This window comes from Zalophus californianus, chromosome 7 (assembly GCF_009762305.2).
Source record: "Zalophus californianus isolate mZalCal1 chromosome 7, mZalCal1.pri.v2, whole genome shotgun sequence".
Taxonomy (NCBI): Eukaryota; Metazoa; Chordata; class Mammalia; order Carnivora; family Otariidae; genus Zalophus; species Zalophus californianus.
The window spans coordinates 104,353,451-104,370,563 of record NC_045601.1 but is presented as its reverse complement, the minus strand read 5'-3'; the positions used below and the strand labels follow the sequence as shown (position 1 = coordinate 104,370,563).

Genomic DNA, 17,113 nt, shown 5'->3' with positions numbered 1-17,113 from the left:
AGAGGCTACGTGAAGAGGAACCTAAGAAAGAAGCCAAAAAGGAAACCAAGAGAAAGAAGCCATAGACAACAGAAGTAAGCACAGACATAAGGGAAGCAGAGAAAGAATTGGGCACCAAAATGAAACAGCTCCCCATTCCTAGGAGGACAAATGGTCTCAGCACTCCATGTTTGCAGCCTGGGAAGAAATAAAATGGACAGTCACGAGGGAAGCATGCTGACAAGTACAATCCAGCAGTCTCTGACAACGGAGAACAAAAGGTCACCAATTACATGAGGCCAAGCCCCACTTACCTTAATAGCCCTATGGAATGTGTCAGGAAATGCCACAGTAAAGGGCATACTAAGCAGTGGAATTCTACTGTCAGTGAACAGAGTAGCAACATGTGATCAAGCCAAGAGCTATAGCCTGTGAAGCATTGTCTACACAGCAGCAGCACAGAGTGAAGGACATCTTGGGAGCTGTAACAGGATACAGATTCCAAGTATTTTCCAAAGTAAACAGCAGTGGGGTAACCTCATCTCTTACCCACATCTAATTAAGACTTACATGAGGCTGCCAATAATTTGTTTTTCAAACTCATCAGATATTCTTTCTACCTTCCATCCTGATTTTAAAGAGTAAAATAAGGAAGGGGCCGTCAACATTCTTGATAGAGGAGCGAGGATATGATTGTTAACAAAGCTACTCTTGGACTCCGATGTTGTATTTCAAACAAACTATCTGAAAATATTCTTTACCTGTACGATAGATGGGCTTTTGCACTGCTAGTTCAAAATTTATTTCTTTGGATTTTAGAAACACATTAATTCCCTCTTCTTCAGTAACAAAGGTCATTCGGGTGCCCATAACAAAGACTGTAAATACTGGTCCATACTGAAAGATAACACAAATACAGATATTAGTAAGGATTTCTAATAAGTTACTGGGCCATGGATTATGCAAGAATCCTAATGCTGAAGTTATAGTCAAGATACAAATTATTATGATTATATATGATAATTAATTATAAATTTTGCTGGATTCAGCCAAATCTAAATTATACAAATCATAATTTATTCTGTCCTAATACCTAACCTTCATTTTGATTGTTATTTGAAACCTCCTTTCTTGTAGTAGGAAATAATAATTAGAAATAATTATTTTTTTAAAGATTTTATTTATTTATTTGAGAGAGAGAGAGAGAGAGAGAGAGCACAAGAGGGGGGAGGGTCAGAGGGAGAAGCAGACTCCCCACTAAGCAGGGAGCCTGATGTGGGACTTGATCCCGGGACTCCAGGATCATGACCTGAGCCGAAGGCAGTCGCCCAGCCAACTGAGCCACCCAGGTGCCCCTAGAAATAATTATTAGAAGTTATGTCAAACAGTGATATTTAAGCATTGTTTCCAGATATCAGTAGGCTTACGATCAACCTCTAGCTCAGTTTTGTCCAAGAAAAAGATACAAAACAGCTGACTTAAATCTGTGGTCACTCAACAATGTCCTAAATAGTTCTCTAATGTGTTCACTTTCTCACTTTCCCCAAAAATTACTACTTCCCCTGGATACCTGCCCAACCCTCTCCACTCTGAGATACAGTTCCTGCTTTCTAACTCACTAGGAAACTCAGGCAATCAAGTAAAAGCACTCACAACTTCTTACCACCAAATCTTGCAAAGATACACATTTGTACCCATTCTCTGTTCCTCACCCCAGGTTAGCACAGATAGGAGGTCCTGCCCCTGTGAAATGCTAGTGCTCCCTCACTTGGGTTATGGATTCTACACTCTTACCTTCTCTTCATTCTATGTCTATGCCTCCTGTCATCCCACATCATCAGATCTGCCCTCTATCAGATTACCAGCAGCCTACAAACACACACTAGTCCTGAGTTTGATTTCAGGAGGTCCATGACTTTATTGGGAGGCTTCACTACTGGGTGGAGACTGCCCTCCCGGGGCTAGCCAGTTCTTGGAGAGAGCAAAGGGCTCAGCCTGCCAGAAGCATACCTTTCACATGCAAACCAACCAATCTTGAGTCTATATCCCCATCTACTTCCTTATCTTAGGCTCACACACCAGTATTTCCCCTGCCCAAAATCATTCCAAGGCCAGGTACCAGGCAACCAGAAACCACCTGTATAGCCCAAAGCCAAAAAGAATTATTCAAAGTAGCCAATCCTAAATTGTTTTCCCTGCCCTGCTTTGCCTTTCCTGAGGAAGCCCCAATAAAGACTCAGGCACAGGCTTTTCTCTGGCTGTTATCTTCTGCCTCCTGACTGATACCAGTGCTTTTCCCTGTGGCCCTGCATGGCCTGCAGAGGCCCCCCTCTCAGGCCCCCCTCTCAGACCCATGAGTATAATAAACATCTTCCTTCCAACCCGTCCTTCTCATTTCCTCCTGTGTTGGCACTAACTTTACAATACCACATCCAACATGTACGTTCTTGGAGCAGTCACCCATACTTTCATATCCTGTTACCATTACTGTAAGTATTTCAAAACATTATGCTTGTCACCACTCCAATATTGCAGTCATTTCTAGGTGCCCCTGAAATGGCACATGATCATTCCTACAACCCACTGTTGGGCTCTATCAGGCAACTGTGGGCATGAAAACCATGAAGCCACCAAACAGTGAAGTCTCATTTTCTTACACTGGTGATCCAGACGTCTGCATGACTTTCCAGTGTTACATATCTACAATTACTTGCTAATCAATATTTAGAAGATGAATAATTTCCACTGTTTAAGTTTTGTACAAATAAGAATTCTTAACTTTCCATTAGGAAAGTGGCCTATGTAACACATATAGGTACCTGGACCACAGTGTAGAACAGCCAAGTTCAAACACACTGAAGAACTGACATAACTGCTGATGAAAGGTATTTAAAATAACTTATGGTAAAACTGCACTGTACAAGTGATCATGTCCGATGTTATAAATTCTGTGGCAGTGGGGGTGTATCTGTCTTACTTGCTTGGCTTTTGTCCTCCTTTGTGCAATATATATGAAGCAAAGGCAAGTGCATACAGTATGTTGTAGAAATGATGATTGTGTGTTGTTTCATGAGCATTTTATTTTGAGATAACCATAGAGTAATGTGCAGTTATAAGAAATAATACAGAGCAACCCCATGTATGCATTACTCTGTTTCCCCTAGTGTAAACATGTTGCAAAACTATCGAATGTTATCACAACTAGGTCACTGATAGTGATGAAGTCAAGGTACAGAATATATCCATCACCACGAAGATGACTCAAGTTGCCTTTTTATAGTCACACCCATTTTACTCTCACCGCCACCTCTTTTGTTACCCTTGACAACTACTAACCCGTTCTCCAGTTCTATAATACTGAGTTTAAGGAATGATATACAAATAGAATCAAATGGTATACAAATAGAAGATGAAAAGATGAATATCTGGAATAATGGAAACTTCAGCAGATTGGCTTTTTTTCACTTGGCATAAACATCTGAGATCCACCTAGGTTGCTGTATGTATCAATAATTCATTCCTTTACATTTCTGAGTAGTATTCCATAGTATGGATGTACTATAGCTTGTTTAAACATGGTTGAAGGATGTTTGTATTCTTTTCAGTTTAGGACTATTACAAATAAAGTTGCTATAAACATCAGTGCACAGGTTTTTGTGTGAACGCATGTTTTCATTTCTCTAGAAGTGGAATTGCTGGCAGCTGCGTGCTTCCTTGTTTAAAGAACTGCCAAAGTGCTTTCCAGAGTAGTTGTCCCACTTGACATTTCCACCAGCAATCTATGAATGATCCAGTTTCTCTCTGCCCTAACATCTGAGTGCTGTCACTCTTTTTTATTTAGCCATTCTGATAGGTGTGTAGTGATATCTCATTGTGGTTTTCATTTGCATACCCTCAACTGGCTAATGATGTTGAATATCTTTTCATGTGTTCATTTGCCAGCTTTATATCCTCTTCAGGAACTTGTTCATATCATTTGCCATTTCTTTAGTTGACTTGTCGGGGTTCTTTAAATGTTGAGTGCAGAGAGTTCTTTCCATATTCTAGATAGCAGTCCCTCACTGGATATGTGGCTTGCAAATATTTTCTCTCCACCTATAGCTTGTCTTCCCAGTCTCCTAACGGGGTCTGCCACAGAGCAAAATCTTGTAATTTTCATGAGGTCCAATTTGTCAGTTTTTGTTTTTAGGGATTGTGCTTTTGGTGCCTAGTCTAAGAACTATTCTTCAGCTCCAGATTAAGAAGACAGTCTCCTTATTTTTTTCTAAAAATTTTATAGTGTTATGTTTTACATAAAAGTCTGTGATCTATTTTGAATTAATTTTTATATACGACTCAAGACTTAGGTCAAGGTTCATTTTGTTTTTGGTTTTGGTTTGGCTTATTGGTGTCTAACTGCTTCACTGCCATTTGTTGAAAAGGTTACTTTTATTTCAATAAATTGCTTTTGCACGTTTGTCTAAAATCTATTGGACATTTAGTGTGTCTATTTCTGGGTTCTCAACTCTGTTTCATCAATCTCTGTATCTATCCCTCCACCCGCATAATCTTGATTACTATAGCTATGTAATGAGTCTTGAAATTGAGTACAGTGACTCTTCCCATTTTATTCTTTTTAAACTTGTTTTAGCTATTCTAGTTCTTTTGCCTTTACATATGGATTATTAATAATCTTGTCTATATCTACACCTAACCAGAAATTTGATAGACTTTGCATTAAACGTGTATGTCAATTTAAGGAGAATTGACATCTTTACTATGTTGACTTTTCCAATCCATGAACACGGTATGTCTCTTCATTAAGTTCTTCCATTTCTTTTATCAAGGTTTTCTAGTTTTCATCATAAAGTTCTATACATGTTTTATTAGATTTACACCTAAATATTTCTTTCTCTTTTTGAGTGACTATAAATGGTATTGTATTTTTAACTACCATTTGCACATGTTCATTGTTGGTATGTTGCGATACAATTGATTTTTGTATGTTGACTTTACATTCTGTGATCCTGCTGAATTTACTGATTAATTCCAGGAGATTTTTTGTAGATTCCTTGAGATTTTCTAAGTAAACAATCACATCATCTGCAAATAGAGACATTTCCTTATGATTTTTTTCTTGCTTAATTGCACTCACCAGAACTTCCAGCATTATGTGAAATAAAAATGGTGGCAGTAGACATCCCTGCTTTGTTTACAATCAGAGATGAAGCATTTATTCTTTCACCATTAAGATTGAGGGGCGCCTGGGTGGCTCAGTCATTAGGCGTCTGCCTTCGGCTCAAGTCATGATCCCAGGGTCCTGGGATCGAGCTCCGCATCGGGCTCCCTGCTCCACGGGAAGCCTGCTTCTCCCTCTCCCACTCCCCCTGCTTGTGTTCCCTCTCTTGCTGTATCTTTCCCTGTCAAATAAATAAATACAATCTTAAAAAAAAAGATCGAGGTTAGCTGTAACATTTTTGTAGATGTTCTTTAATAAGTTGAACAAGCTTCTATTACTACTTTCCTGGTGATTTTTAAAACTCATGAATGGGTGTGGGATTTTGTCAAATGCTTTTTCTGTACAAATCAGTATGTCCACGTGCCTTTTCTTCTCTCACCTGTTAATACGGTGGCTTGCACTAACTGATTTTCATATATTGGACCAGTCTTAAATCCCTGTAAGAGACCCATGGAGTCATGGCATCTATAATTCCTTTTGTATATTGCTGGATTTTATTTGCTGATATTTTGTTGAGGACTTTTGCATCAGTATTCATAAGGAATACTGATCTGCAGCTTTCTTCTTTTGTGCTGTCTTTATCTGGTTTGGTATCAGGATGATCCTAGCTTCATAAAATAAACTTTTCTATTTTCTGGAGATTGTTTATACAATTGATGTTAATTCTTCTTTAAACATTTGGCATAATTCTCCAGTGAAACAATCTGGGCCTTTAGCTTTCTTTTTTGGGAGTTTTAAAATTATGAACCCAATTTCCTAACAAATATAGGGCTATTCAAATTATCTATTTCATAGTGAATAGTTGTGGTAGTTTGCGTTTTGGGGGGGAATTAGGTCCTTTTCATCTAAGTTGTCAAATTTCTACGTGTAGGGTTGCATATAGTGTTCCCTTATCATCCTTTTGATGTCTTCAATGCTATGTTCTATTTTATTCCTGACATTAATAATGGGTGTCTTTTTTTCTTTTTCTTGTATGAGGTCTTTCAAAGTTATTGATCTTTTCAAAGAATTGGCTCTTTCTTTCACTGATTTTTTCTATATTTTTCTGTTTTCACTTACATTGATTTCTGTTACTATTTCCTTCCTTTTTCTAGTTTGGGGTTTACTTTGCTCTTTTGTGGGGAGGGGACTGAAAGAGAAGCTTTGTTCATTTCACACTTATGCTCTTTTATAATGAAAATATTTAGTGATAATAATTTCTCTCTCAGCACTGCTTTAGCTGTGTCCCACAAATTCTGATACGTTGCATTTTTATTTTCTTTCAATTTAGCATAATTTTTTATTTCCCTTGAGACTTTCCCTTCAATTCATAGATTATTTAGAAATATGTTGTTTGTTTCCAAGTGTTTGGAGAGTTTCCTGTTATTGATTTCTAGTTTCATTCCATTGTAGTCAGAGAATACATTGTATGATTCAAATTCTTTTAAATGTTGTGGGGGTCAATGGCCCTGAATATGGTCTATCTTGTCATATCCCATGGGCACTTGAAGAGAATACATAACCTGCTTTGTTAAGTAGAATGTTCTACACATCTTCATTAGATCTTTTTTGGTTGGTGGTCTTTTATATTCTAGCTGATTTTCTGTCTAGCTGTTCTACCCATTGTTCAGGTTGTTGAAATGTCTAATTATAACTGTAGATTTGTCTGTTTCTTCTTTCAGTTCTAGTTTTTGTTTCACATAATTCACAGCTCTGTAATTTGGTGCATACACATTTAGAATTGCTAACTCTTTGTGGCATATTGACCCCTTTATCATTTTATAATGTCCCCCTCTGTCTCTGGTAATTTTCTTTGCTCTGAAGGTATTTTTCTGCTATTAACATAGCCACTCCTACTTTCTTTTGAATAATGCTTGCACAATATATCTTTTTCCATAATTTTGTTTTTCACCTGCTTATCTCATTATATTTGAAGTGAGTTTCTTTTTTTTTTCAAAGATTTTTATTCATTTATTGAGAGAGAGAGAGAATGGTAGAGAGAGAGCATGAGAGGGAAGAAGGTCAGAGGGAGAAGCAGACTCCCTGCTGAGCAGGGAGCCCAATGCAGGACTCGATCCCGGGACTCCAGGATCATGACCTGAGCCGAAGGCAGTTGCTTAACCAACTGAGCCACCCAGGAGCCCTGAAGTGAGTTTCTATTATACATCATATAGTTGCACCATTTTTAATCCATTTTGCAAATATCTATCTTTAATAATTATATTTATATCATTCATAGCTTAAATTATTGATATATTAGGGTTTAAGTCTGTTATTTTATTTGTATTTTTCTGTTCTCCCTGGTTTTTGTTTTTGTTTTATCTGCTTTCCTGTGTGTTAGTTGAACATTGTTTAGAATTCCATTGACTTATCTATAGTATTTTTAAGTGGACCTTTTTGTGTAGAATTTTTTAGTGATTACTCCTGCTATTACAGTATATATACATAACTTATCATAGTTAATTGATACAGCCACTTTTTGAAGTTTTTCATTTTAATTCCAGCATGGTTAACATACATAATGTTATATTAGTTTCAGGTGTACAATGTAGTGATTCAACATTTCTATACATTACTTAGTGCTCATAAGTGACTCTTTAATCCACTTATCTCACCCTTCCCCAACCCACCTCCCCTCTGGTAACCATCAGTTTGTCCTCAATACTTAAGACTCTATTCCTTGGTTTGTGTCTATCTCTCCTTTTTTTCCCCCTTTGTTTGTTTTGTTTCTTAAATTCCACATTTGAATGAAATAATATGCTATTTGTCTTGCTCTGACTGACTTATTTTGCCTAGCATTATACTCTTTAGCTCCATCCATGTTGCTGCAAATGGCAAGATTTCATTCCTTTTTTATGGCTGAATAATTTCTATATATATATATATATATATATATATATATACACACCATATGTTCTTTACCCATTCATCTGAGAATGGACACTTGGGCTGCTCCTATAACTTGGCTATTGTAAATATATTGCAATAAACATTGGGGTGCATGCATCCCTTTGAATTAGTTTTTGTATTTTGGGGGTAAATAGCCAGTAGTGCAATCAGTGGATAGTAGGGTAGTTCTATTTTTAACTTTTTGAGGAGCCTCTGTACTGTCTTCCACAAGGTCTGCATAGTGTGGCCATTTTACCATTTCAAGTGAATCTCCCTTTATATCACATTATCCTCTCCCACTTGGGATGTAATACATACATCTAGGACAATATCAAGCAGTGTTATAATTTTCGCTTCAGCCACCAAACATAATTTAGAAATCACAAAAAGAGAAAAAAAGTCTATTGCATTTCCATATCTTCTGTTTACTGTGTCCTTCCTGATGTCCCAGATTTCTTCTTTCATTGGTCCCTTTCAGTTTAGAGAACTACTTCTAGTCATTTGTTTAGGATAGTAGGTCTTCTAGAAGAAAATTCTCTTAGTTTTCCTTCAACTGAGAATGTCTTGACTCCTCAATTCCTAAGGGATATTTTTGCTGGAGATAGGATTCTAGGTTGACAGTTCTGTTCCTTGAGCACTTGAAAATTGGTATACCATTTCTCCTGGTCTCCATGGTTTCTGATGAAGAATCTGCTTTCATTCCAGTTTCATTCCCCACTATGATAAAGTTCCATTTGTCTTTTGCTGCTTTTAAGAATTATATTTGTCTTTAGTTTTCAGAAGTTTGTCTGTCATTTGTCTTGCTGTGGACTTCCTTGGGTTTATCCTGTTTGGGATTAGCTTAGCTGTTTGAATCTGTAGGTTCATGTCTGTTGCCACATTTGGGAAATTTTCAGCCCTACTGTCTACAAATACTTTTTCAGACTCACCCTCTTTCTTTTCTGTTTTTAGGACTCTGATGACATGTTAGGTCTTTTACAGTCCCTGAAGTTCCGCTCATTTTTTTTCAGTCTATTTTCTCTTTGTTTTTCATATTTGGCCATTTTTATTGACCTATGTTGAAGTTCACTGATTCTGTTCACTCCTCTCCATTGTGCTGTTGTACGCATGCACTGAGGGTTTTTTTTTCTTTTTTAGTTATTGCATTTTTCAGTTCTAAAATTTCTGTATGTTTCTTCTTTGTATGTACTATTTCTTTACAGACTTTCTCCTTCTTCCTATTTTTTTCATTTGTTTAAAGCATGCTTACAATTGCTTGTTGAAGCATTTTTATTATGGCTGCCTTAAGATCCTTGTCAGATAATTCTAATATCTCTGTCATCTGTTGATTTGTTTCTTCTTATTCAAGTTAAAATCTTCCTGGTTTTTGGTATAAGGAGTGATTTTCTACTAAAATCTGGATATTTTGGATATTATGTTATGACACTGCATTTTATTTAACTCATCTTTTTTCCAGGCTTCTTTTGGCATTATTCTGGTGTGAGAAGGGGAGTGCCACCTCATTACTGCCACATAGGGGGATGGAAATTTAGGTTTATCACTCAGCATGGGGAGAGGACTCCTTGTTCCTGCTGGTTGAGGGTGAAAGCAAGTCTCCCTACTAGGTTCTTCTTGTATCACTCTGGCTGGGATAAGAAGGGATTCCTCAGTATTGCTCCCATATGACCTCCACTGGCCTGGAGGTGAGAAGGTGTTTGAGGAGTAGGCTCTTTCTTGCTAAGTGGTAGTGAAATTCCTAACCCATCTGCTAAGGCTCATGGGTCACCAGTCCAGTGAGTAGGAGGGGAATCCTTGTTATTGCTCATTGGTGGTATGGCCTGTGCTCTTGAAGCGGTCTCCATTAACACTGCAGTGGAGATGGCCTCATTATTGCTGAACAGTATGGAAAATCATGACCCTCCTCTACACCTCCTTTGACACCATCCCTGCTAGGAGGTGGAGGGTTACTTCATTACAGCCTGGCCAGGATTTAGGGATAGCCTTTTTCACTTGGCACTTGCTGACTGAGGTGATGCCATAATTTTTTCCTGTGGTGTTTGCCCAGAGCAGTTGCAGTCTAAAAGTTTTCTGTCTTGCTAAGCTGCTCCTTTCCTGGCCCTTTACCTAGAGAGATTAGGCTTGTCTTGAGGCTTATTTTTTTATCTGTGCCCACAGGCATCTCCAGGTTGCTGGCTTTTCTAAAGTCCAATCGAGATATGTGAAGCAGAAAAAAAATCAAGGAAACTCAGTGCCATATTGTTCATCAGATCCTGTGGTCCCTAGCTGCCTGCCTTCCCCTCCCCACCTTTGAGAATCTTATGTTTGTTTTATGTATAATGTTCAATTATGATTTAGCTGCACTTAGTGGGAGAGATAGGGGAAAGTACAACTACTCCAACTTTTCAGAAGCAAACATTCCTAATTCATTTTTTTTCATTCACAGTATATCTCTGAAAGTTATACAAGAGAATGGAAATATTCTTGTTGGAAGAGAAGATAGGCAGCTAGCGGACAGAGATGAGAGAAAGACCTTTCATTACATATATGTTCGTGACTTTAGAATATGGACCTATCTGAAAAAAAAAAAAACAAAAACAATCTAATTTTTGAGAAGATTGACTTCCAATTTTGGTAGTGACATTATGGCAACTTCTTTCTGAATTGTTCCACTTCTTTCCTGGAAATCACACAGAGCCACAAGGAGAATGAAACATAGGTGCACAAGCAACATATTGAGCTAGACAATAAGAAGAAAATCTACTAACTACAACAGTGTGCCCGGGGATATCAACATCCACTTGGATACCACTTGGATATCAACATCCCAAACTCCAACAGAACTCCTCAGTTCTGCTCTTAGAAGCTATCACAGCATGGTGGGAAAGAAAAAGGGGATGTGCAGGGGGCTCAACAATGGAAAAGCTCGGAAATATACACTCTGAGATATGAGAAGGAAATATACAGAGTTGGAACCACTATGAGATGGGCTAAGATAAACAGGCCATGGATATTGAGGCGGGTAGCAAAAGATAACACAGAAGGTGGGCTCGCAAGAAGCATTATCCTCTAAAAGTGAAAAGTACACCTGGGAAGACGGGTTGCCCCTTTTACTAGCAGCAGCTATTGAAGAAAGGCAGTGAGAGCTCAAATCTGCAAGATTATATCCTAAAAGCAGAGCCATGGGTGCATAGAGACACTGTATTTTCCCTGTAGCAAGGGAGGATAAAAGACTTAAGTCAAGAAACCTGGAAGGCAACTGCCCCCAAGCAAAACCTCCTGCCGTCAGTTGGTCCGAGACAACTCAACTCCCTAAAATACAGTTAAACAAAAATGGAAAAATTCAGTACTATAAGAAAAATTCTAAAAAAAAAAAAAAAAAAAAAAAGGAGAGCAGAACTTCCTTATAGATGAAGTAACTCACCAAAAACATTCCTCCAAGGGTACCTAAAACCTGTAATACAAAAAGATGTCCATGGATAAAAGAAAGAAAAAAAAAACCTGTAATGCAAAATTATTTTTGGAATTAGAAAAATGAATGTAATAATTGAAGCTGCAAAGGAAATAAGCAAAGAAGAAATATAAGAAGCCATGGAAGAAGCAGCTAGACAATAGAGGAAAATTAGGAGATAAAGGAATGCAGGAAAGAAAGAAACAATAAAGACATTTTTGAATAAAAGACAACAATGACTTGAGGTGCCTGGGTGGCTCAGTTGGTTAAGCGTCCAATTGGGTTTTGGCTCAGGTCATGATCTCAGGGTCCTTGTATGGAGCCCTGCATCGCTTTGGGCTCCATGCTCAGTGGTGAGTCTGATTCTTTCTTTTCTTCTCCACTCTCCTCCACCCCCACTCATGCATGCACTCTCTCTCTCTCTCTCTCAAATAAATGAATAAATAAAATCTTAAAAAAGAGAAAGAGAGATGACAATGATGAGGAAGCACAAGGGAGACTATAACCCACAGGAAATAAAGAATCTAAGGAAAAGAGAGTATAGAAATGTGAAAAAAAACATTAAATAGAAATAAATATGTGAAAAGAATTTCAGGGGAAATGACAGGTCTAGAAGATAGGTAGGAGAGACTGAAACTATGTATCAGTGGACATCTTTTGCAAGCTCCAAATTTATTTATCCAGCTGCTTAACTCAGTATTCCCACTTGGATATCAACATCCCAAACTCCAACATATCTCACCATATCTTTTTTTTAATTTTTAAAATTTTAATTATTTTATTTTATTTTTTATCAAACTCCAACATAGCTAAAGCTGAACTTCTGATAACTTCTTCCCTTCCAGTAAGTTCTTGTATTTGTGGCTGTTTCACTTGACAGCAATCTCATTTTCTAGCTACTCAAGCCAAACTTCTTGGAGTCATCTTGGGCCCTTTTCATTCTTTTACACACCACATGCAACTTGCCAGTAAATCCTGCTGCTTCCACCTTCAAAATATATCCAGCCACTTCCCAAATTTCCACTGCCATCACCATGGTTGAAACCAGTCTCCAAAACCACAATGATCTTAAGTTTGGATTATTGCAATAACCTTCAACTTACCTTCTTTCTTTTATTCTTGCATTCCTGTTTTTAACAGAGCAGCCAAAGTGAACCTTTAAGATTTAAATCAGAGCCCATCATTCCTCTGCTCAACACACTCAAAACGTTTCCTATTTCACTCTAAATTATAAATGCATTTATACTTTGAATCTGATAATTCATTCTATTGATACATTTTCACACATAGAAATGACACTTGTTCCTACAATATTTATAACCGCAAAATATGGGAAACAAACTATGTCAATCATTAAGTCACTGTTTAGGTAAACTGTGATTCAGGGAATACTTTGCAACTTTTAAAACAAATGCAGATGCTTCTGTTTCTGTGTACAATGAGGTAGAATCAGGTGAAATAAGGATTTCACTGGCAGCTAGGAAATGAGGGACATGAACAGATAATAAGTCACTATTTATTTCTCTGGTGGCATCTGTGAATTCTATGTGTGGGCCGAAGGTCAGGACTGAAATAGGCACCTTTGAAAAATCTACAGTTAATATCACACTCAATGGTGAAATATCGAACAATTTCCCCTAATAGTAGGAAAAAGACAAGCTTGTCTACTCTCACCACTTCCGTTCAACAATATACTAGAAATCCTACTGATTACAATACAGAGAAAAGAAATAAAAAGCATCAAGATCAGAAAAAGGAAGTAAATTTATCTGTTTATAAGACATATTGTTTTATGTATAAAAGTCCTAAAGCATCTCTGAAGTAACTACTAGAAGTAATCAACTGAATTTAGCACAAAGTCACAAGATATAAAGTTAATATACAGAAAACAGATTGTATTTTTTATGTTTCAACAGGATACGAGTGGAAAATAAAAGCAAAAGCAATCTTATTTACAATAGCCTCAAAATATAAAATAATTAACAACCACAGGCAAGGCCACATCACAAAAACTGCAGAACACTTCTGAAAGAAATTATATAGCTAAATAAATGGAGAGATACACCGCAGTCATAGATTTGAAGACTTACTATTGTTATGAAGTCAATTCTCCAATTTTTTGATAGATTTAACAAACTTACAATCATAATTCTAGCAATCTTTATGATAGATATTGACAAGCCAGTTCTAAAACTTATAGTAAAATGCAAATAATCTTGAATGGCAAGTCAATTACAGAGAAATACGGAGAACTTTTACTGCCTGATTTAAAGACTTACTATAAAACTAGAGTATTTAAGACAGTGTAGCATTAACAAAGGAGTGGGTACATAATCAATGGACTAGGATAGAAAGGCTAGAAATAGACCTACATATATATGGCCAATTAACTTTTGAAAAGCTGCAAAGGCAATCAATGAGGGAAGGACAGTCCTTCAGGATGTGATATTGGAACAACTGGACATCAAGGTGGGGAAGAAATTAACCTCACCCCTTACTTGTACCATACAAAAACCCCAAACCAAAACAAAACCAAAAAAAAAAAAAAACCCTCAAAATGGATCACAGACCTAAATGTAAAATGGAAAACTATAAACCTTTTAAGAAGAAAACAGAATAATCTTTTTGACCTTGCTTGACCTTCTGAGACACGCTTGTAAATAACGTTCCTTAAAATTTATCAAAATCATGACTAAGGAAGGCTATGGGAGACAAAGAAATATTCCTTTAAAATATAACATTTTTCCTATATCAAACTCCCAATAATTATGGCACCTAGTGTGGGCCAGAATATGAGGAACTGGGCAATCCCCTACACTCAAAGATCAAGAAAAGGTGTATATTGTTACATTCTTTTGCAAGAGTGACACAATAACATGAACAATTTAAATGTTCATGTCATTGGACTAGGCAATTCCACTTTTAGGAATTTATTCTGAGGAAACAATTGGTTAAGTGCCAAAAGCACAACCCCACAACACACACGGGAAGGTACACTGAAGCATTCGTTGAAATAAAGGAAAAAAGTTGGCAGTAACTTACATACTATTTTTGAAAGATACACTATATTTGAAAGCTATTTTAAGGACAAAAACATCTACTACAACAACTTACTAATCTCCTCAGTATGCAGTGAAAATGGATCTCATCATCATCAAATAATAACACCAGCTGAAAATACAGTGCGGGCTAAATTTGTGAAGACTAAGTTTGCAAGTAATTTTTACAGCAGCCTGGTGTTAAATTCAGTTAGGATACTAATTTATTACACGTTTTCATAAATTTAAATTAACCGTATTTCATTTTTATCTTTCCGAATTATTGCAAGTGTTTAGTTAATATGTGTACCTTTAGGACTTTTAAACTATGACGAAGTAACTAGCATTTATAAATTAATACCTACTTCCAAAAAGGCAGCTACAAGTTGATAAAAATCTATTAATAACCAATAAAAATCCATTTCTTTCGAAAAAAACTTGCATAAGGTTTAGCTGTTTATAGCTGAGGAATGATCGTCTGTGGACAGCAAGTATGTTGCCTGTGTTTTAATGTCGCATTTGAGATCCAATAAAAGAAAATAAAAAAGAAAACATTACCTCCTCCGGAAACCCCACCTGCTAAGGCCACATACCTTGATTCTTGCTTTCTCTATAAATTCTAGAGGGGCTTTCCCAAACTCAAATCCAGCTCCAATCCAAGGAAGCCAGCCCCTTATGCACGGGGGTCCACGCAAATTCTTCCGCTGAAGGAATAATAAAAGAGCAACGCAACCTAGGATTATAATCACTGCTGGGGAAATTAGTTCCATGTTTTTGTCTAGCACCTTCCAGAATCAGAAAAGGGAAAAGTCCTGCCGCCGTGGCACTTGCTCATTCCGTTGGGAGGGGGCACCTACCGGACCTCCCAACTTGTCTGCTACAACTTCCGCAGTTTGTTTGCCTTTCTAACTGTAGCCTCCTTTCCCCGCCCCAATTTTTAGATGACTTCGGCATCATCGCTCCCTCCTCCCACCTCCACTAGTCTTACCAGACCGAGCTACGCTGGACCGAACGCAGGGGCTGGACCAAACTGGTGCGGGTGCCGACGGGGGGAAGGCGGGGGGAGAACTTGCTCTGTTGCCATGGAGACCGGGGCCGGCGGCGCCGAGTAAGCCTCGCTCACGGCCAATCAGAGAATGGCGCCCAAGAGGCGCGCAGCCCGGCGGACTACATTTCCCAGAAGCCTCGTGGGCTTCGCGTTGTTCAGCTCTCACTTCTGTGGAGCTCTCCAGCCGGGGGCTGCGAGGAAAGCTGTAGGTTCGCGAGGCAGGCTGGCTGAGCCGAGCGAGGGAAATGGTCCCCGCTCCGCCACTCGCCGGTTGAGGACGGGCGGCCCTGGCAGAGTGGCAGGCCAGCCGCGGCGCTCGGCGCCGGCCAGAAGGGGTATATTGTCGTCCCGTCTTGCTGCTGAATGTCGGTTCCAGAGGATGAGGAGAGGCTTTTGCCGCTTGCCCAGAGATGGCCCCGAGCGAGCAAGTTCCTCCTGTCAGGCTGCGCGGCTACCGTGGCCGAGCTAGGTACCCGGCCGCCCCCGCCTGGGCCTCCCCCGCGACTCGTCGAGGTGCCGCGCTGGGGGTGGGGGGTGAGGGCACCGGCGGGCGGCTTCGGCCCCCCGGGGTGTGCGGCCCGCTGGGTTGCGCCCTCTTCTTGCCCACCCGCCTGGCCGTTGTGGCAGGGCGGGGACAAGGCTGCCTTCGCGACGAGGCGGCACTGGAGGTCACTAAGGTCTTTTCCTTCCAGTTTCGTCTCCCTCAGAGGTGTGCTATTGTGTCTGAATGTCTATGCTTGGAAGCTTCAAGAGCTGTCATTCCTCTATAGGAATCATTTTCCCATCTGTGAGGATGACCTTTTAAAAACACAATCCACTCTTCATCCTTATTGAAATAATCTCTCTGATTTATATTCTTACATAGCCTCACCATATCATTATCTTTTGTGGGCTCGTAGGACTTAAGTTATTAACCTGTCACTGAGCATCTTCTCAACATCCGCCTATTGTCCTCCTTGAGCTTAACTCGTCTATACTGTGTCTACCTTGAAGGAGTCTGAGAAGTAGATGATATATAAATGTGAAATCCAAGGCGGGGCACTATATTAATTACAACACTGTTGTAATTACTACAATACTAGACTGTGGTGATAGTCCTTAAAAGACTCAGCCCTGACCTTTCTTACAGGCGGGTGGGGAGACATGCAGTGACAGACAGTTACAGTGTGCTACTTATTATAATGAAAGCATTAAATAGCATAAGAACATAGAGGGCCGGCAGTTACCTATGCATAAGCGAGTCAGAGAAAACTCAAGGCCACCTAGGGAGAATTGTGATGCCCTTGCATGAGCAGGTGGTGTTCCTTCCAATGATTTTGTGAGCAGAGTGCCTGTGTGTTCCCTGTGAAGCCTTCGCTGTGCATTTTAAGATTACCCTTTCATTTTCTTGCCTGTTGAAAAACAAAACAAGCAACAGCTTTGGTGTGTTATCATAAGGAAATGTTACTTTGTCCTCATCTAAAATTAACTTACTTTGTATTTCCTGCACAGCCAGCACACCTTGTTTTGCCCTTTGTGCTCTCCTACTCTTGCCC

The 17,113-nt window shown here is 38.9% G+C and overlaps 2 protein-coding genes across 11 annotated transcripts in view; one reads left to right on the top strand and one right to left on the bottom strand.

Moving 5' to 3' along the window:
- The window catches only part of LOC113926683 (24-hydroxycholesterol 7-alpha-hydroxylase), a 95,362-nt gene extending 79,716 nt beyond the window's left edge, over nt 1-15,646 (bottom strand). Inside the window, exons 1-3 of one of the 5 annotated variants that reach the window (XM_027601941.2) lie at nt 15,124-15,202; nt 12,596-12,648; nt 741-876 (exon numbers count right to left, since the gene is read on the bottom strand). In XM_027601941.2, the coding sequence (XP_027457742.1) occupies nt 741-849 (109 nt within the window). In that variant the 5' untranslated portion in view covers nt 850-876; nt 12,596-12,648; nt 15,124-15,202. Of the gene's footprint in view, nt 1-740; nt 877-12,595; nt 12,649-15,123; nt 15,493-15,518 lie in introns of those variants that run through there. The other 4 variants (XM_027601942.2, XM_027601940.1, XM_027601939.2 and 1 more) reach the window with 4 other exon arrangements.
- Nucleotides 15,647-15,750: 104 nt separating this feature from the next.
- SLC25A27 (solute carrier family 25 member 27) overlaps nt 15,751-17,113 on the top strand; it is a 31,288-nt gene continuing 29,925 nt past the window's right edge. For 4 of the 6 annotated variants that reach the window (XR_003521390.1, XR_003521389.1, XM_035728522.1 and 1 more), the window contains exon 1: nt 15,909-16,047. Coding sequence is in view for 4 of the 6 variants with exons in the window: in XM_035728522.1 (XP_035584415.1) it covers nt 15,942-16,047 (106 nt within the window). In the remaining 2 variants the exon portion in view is untranslated. Of the gene's footprint in view, nt 16,048-17,113 lie in introns of all 6 variants that reach the window. The other 2 variants (XM_027601947.1, XM_027601944.1) reach the window with 2 other exon arrangements.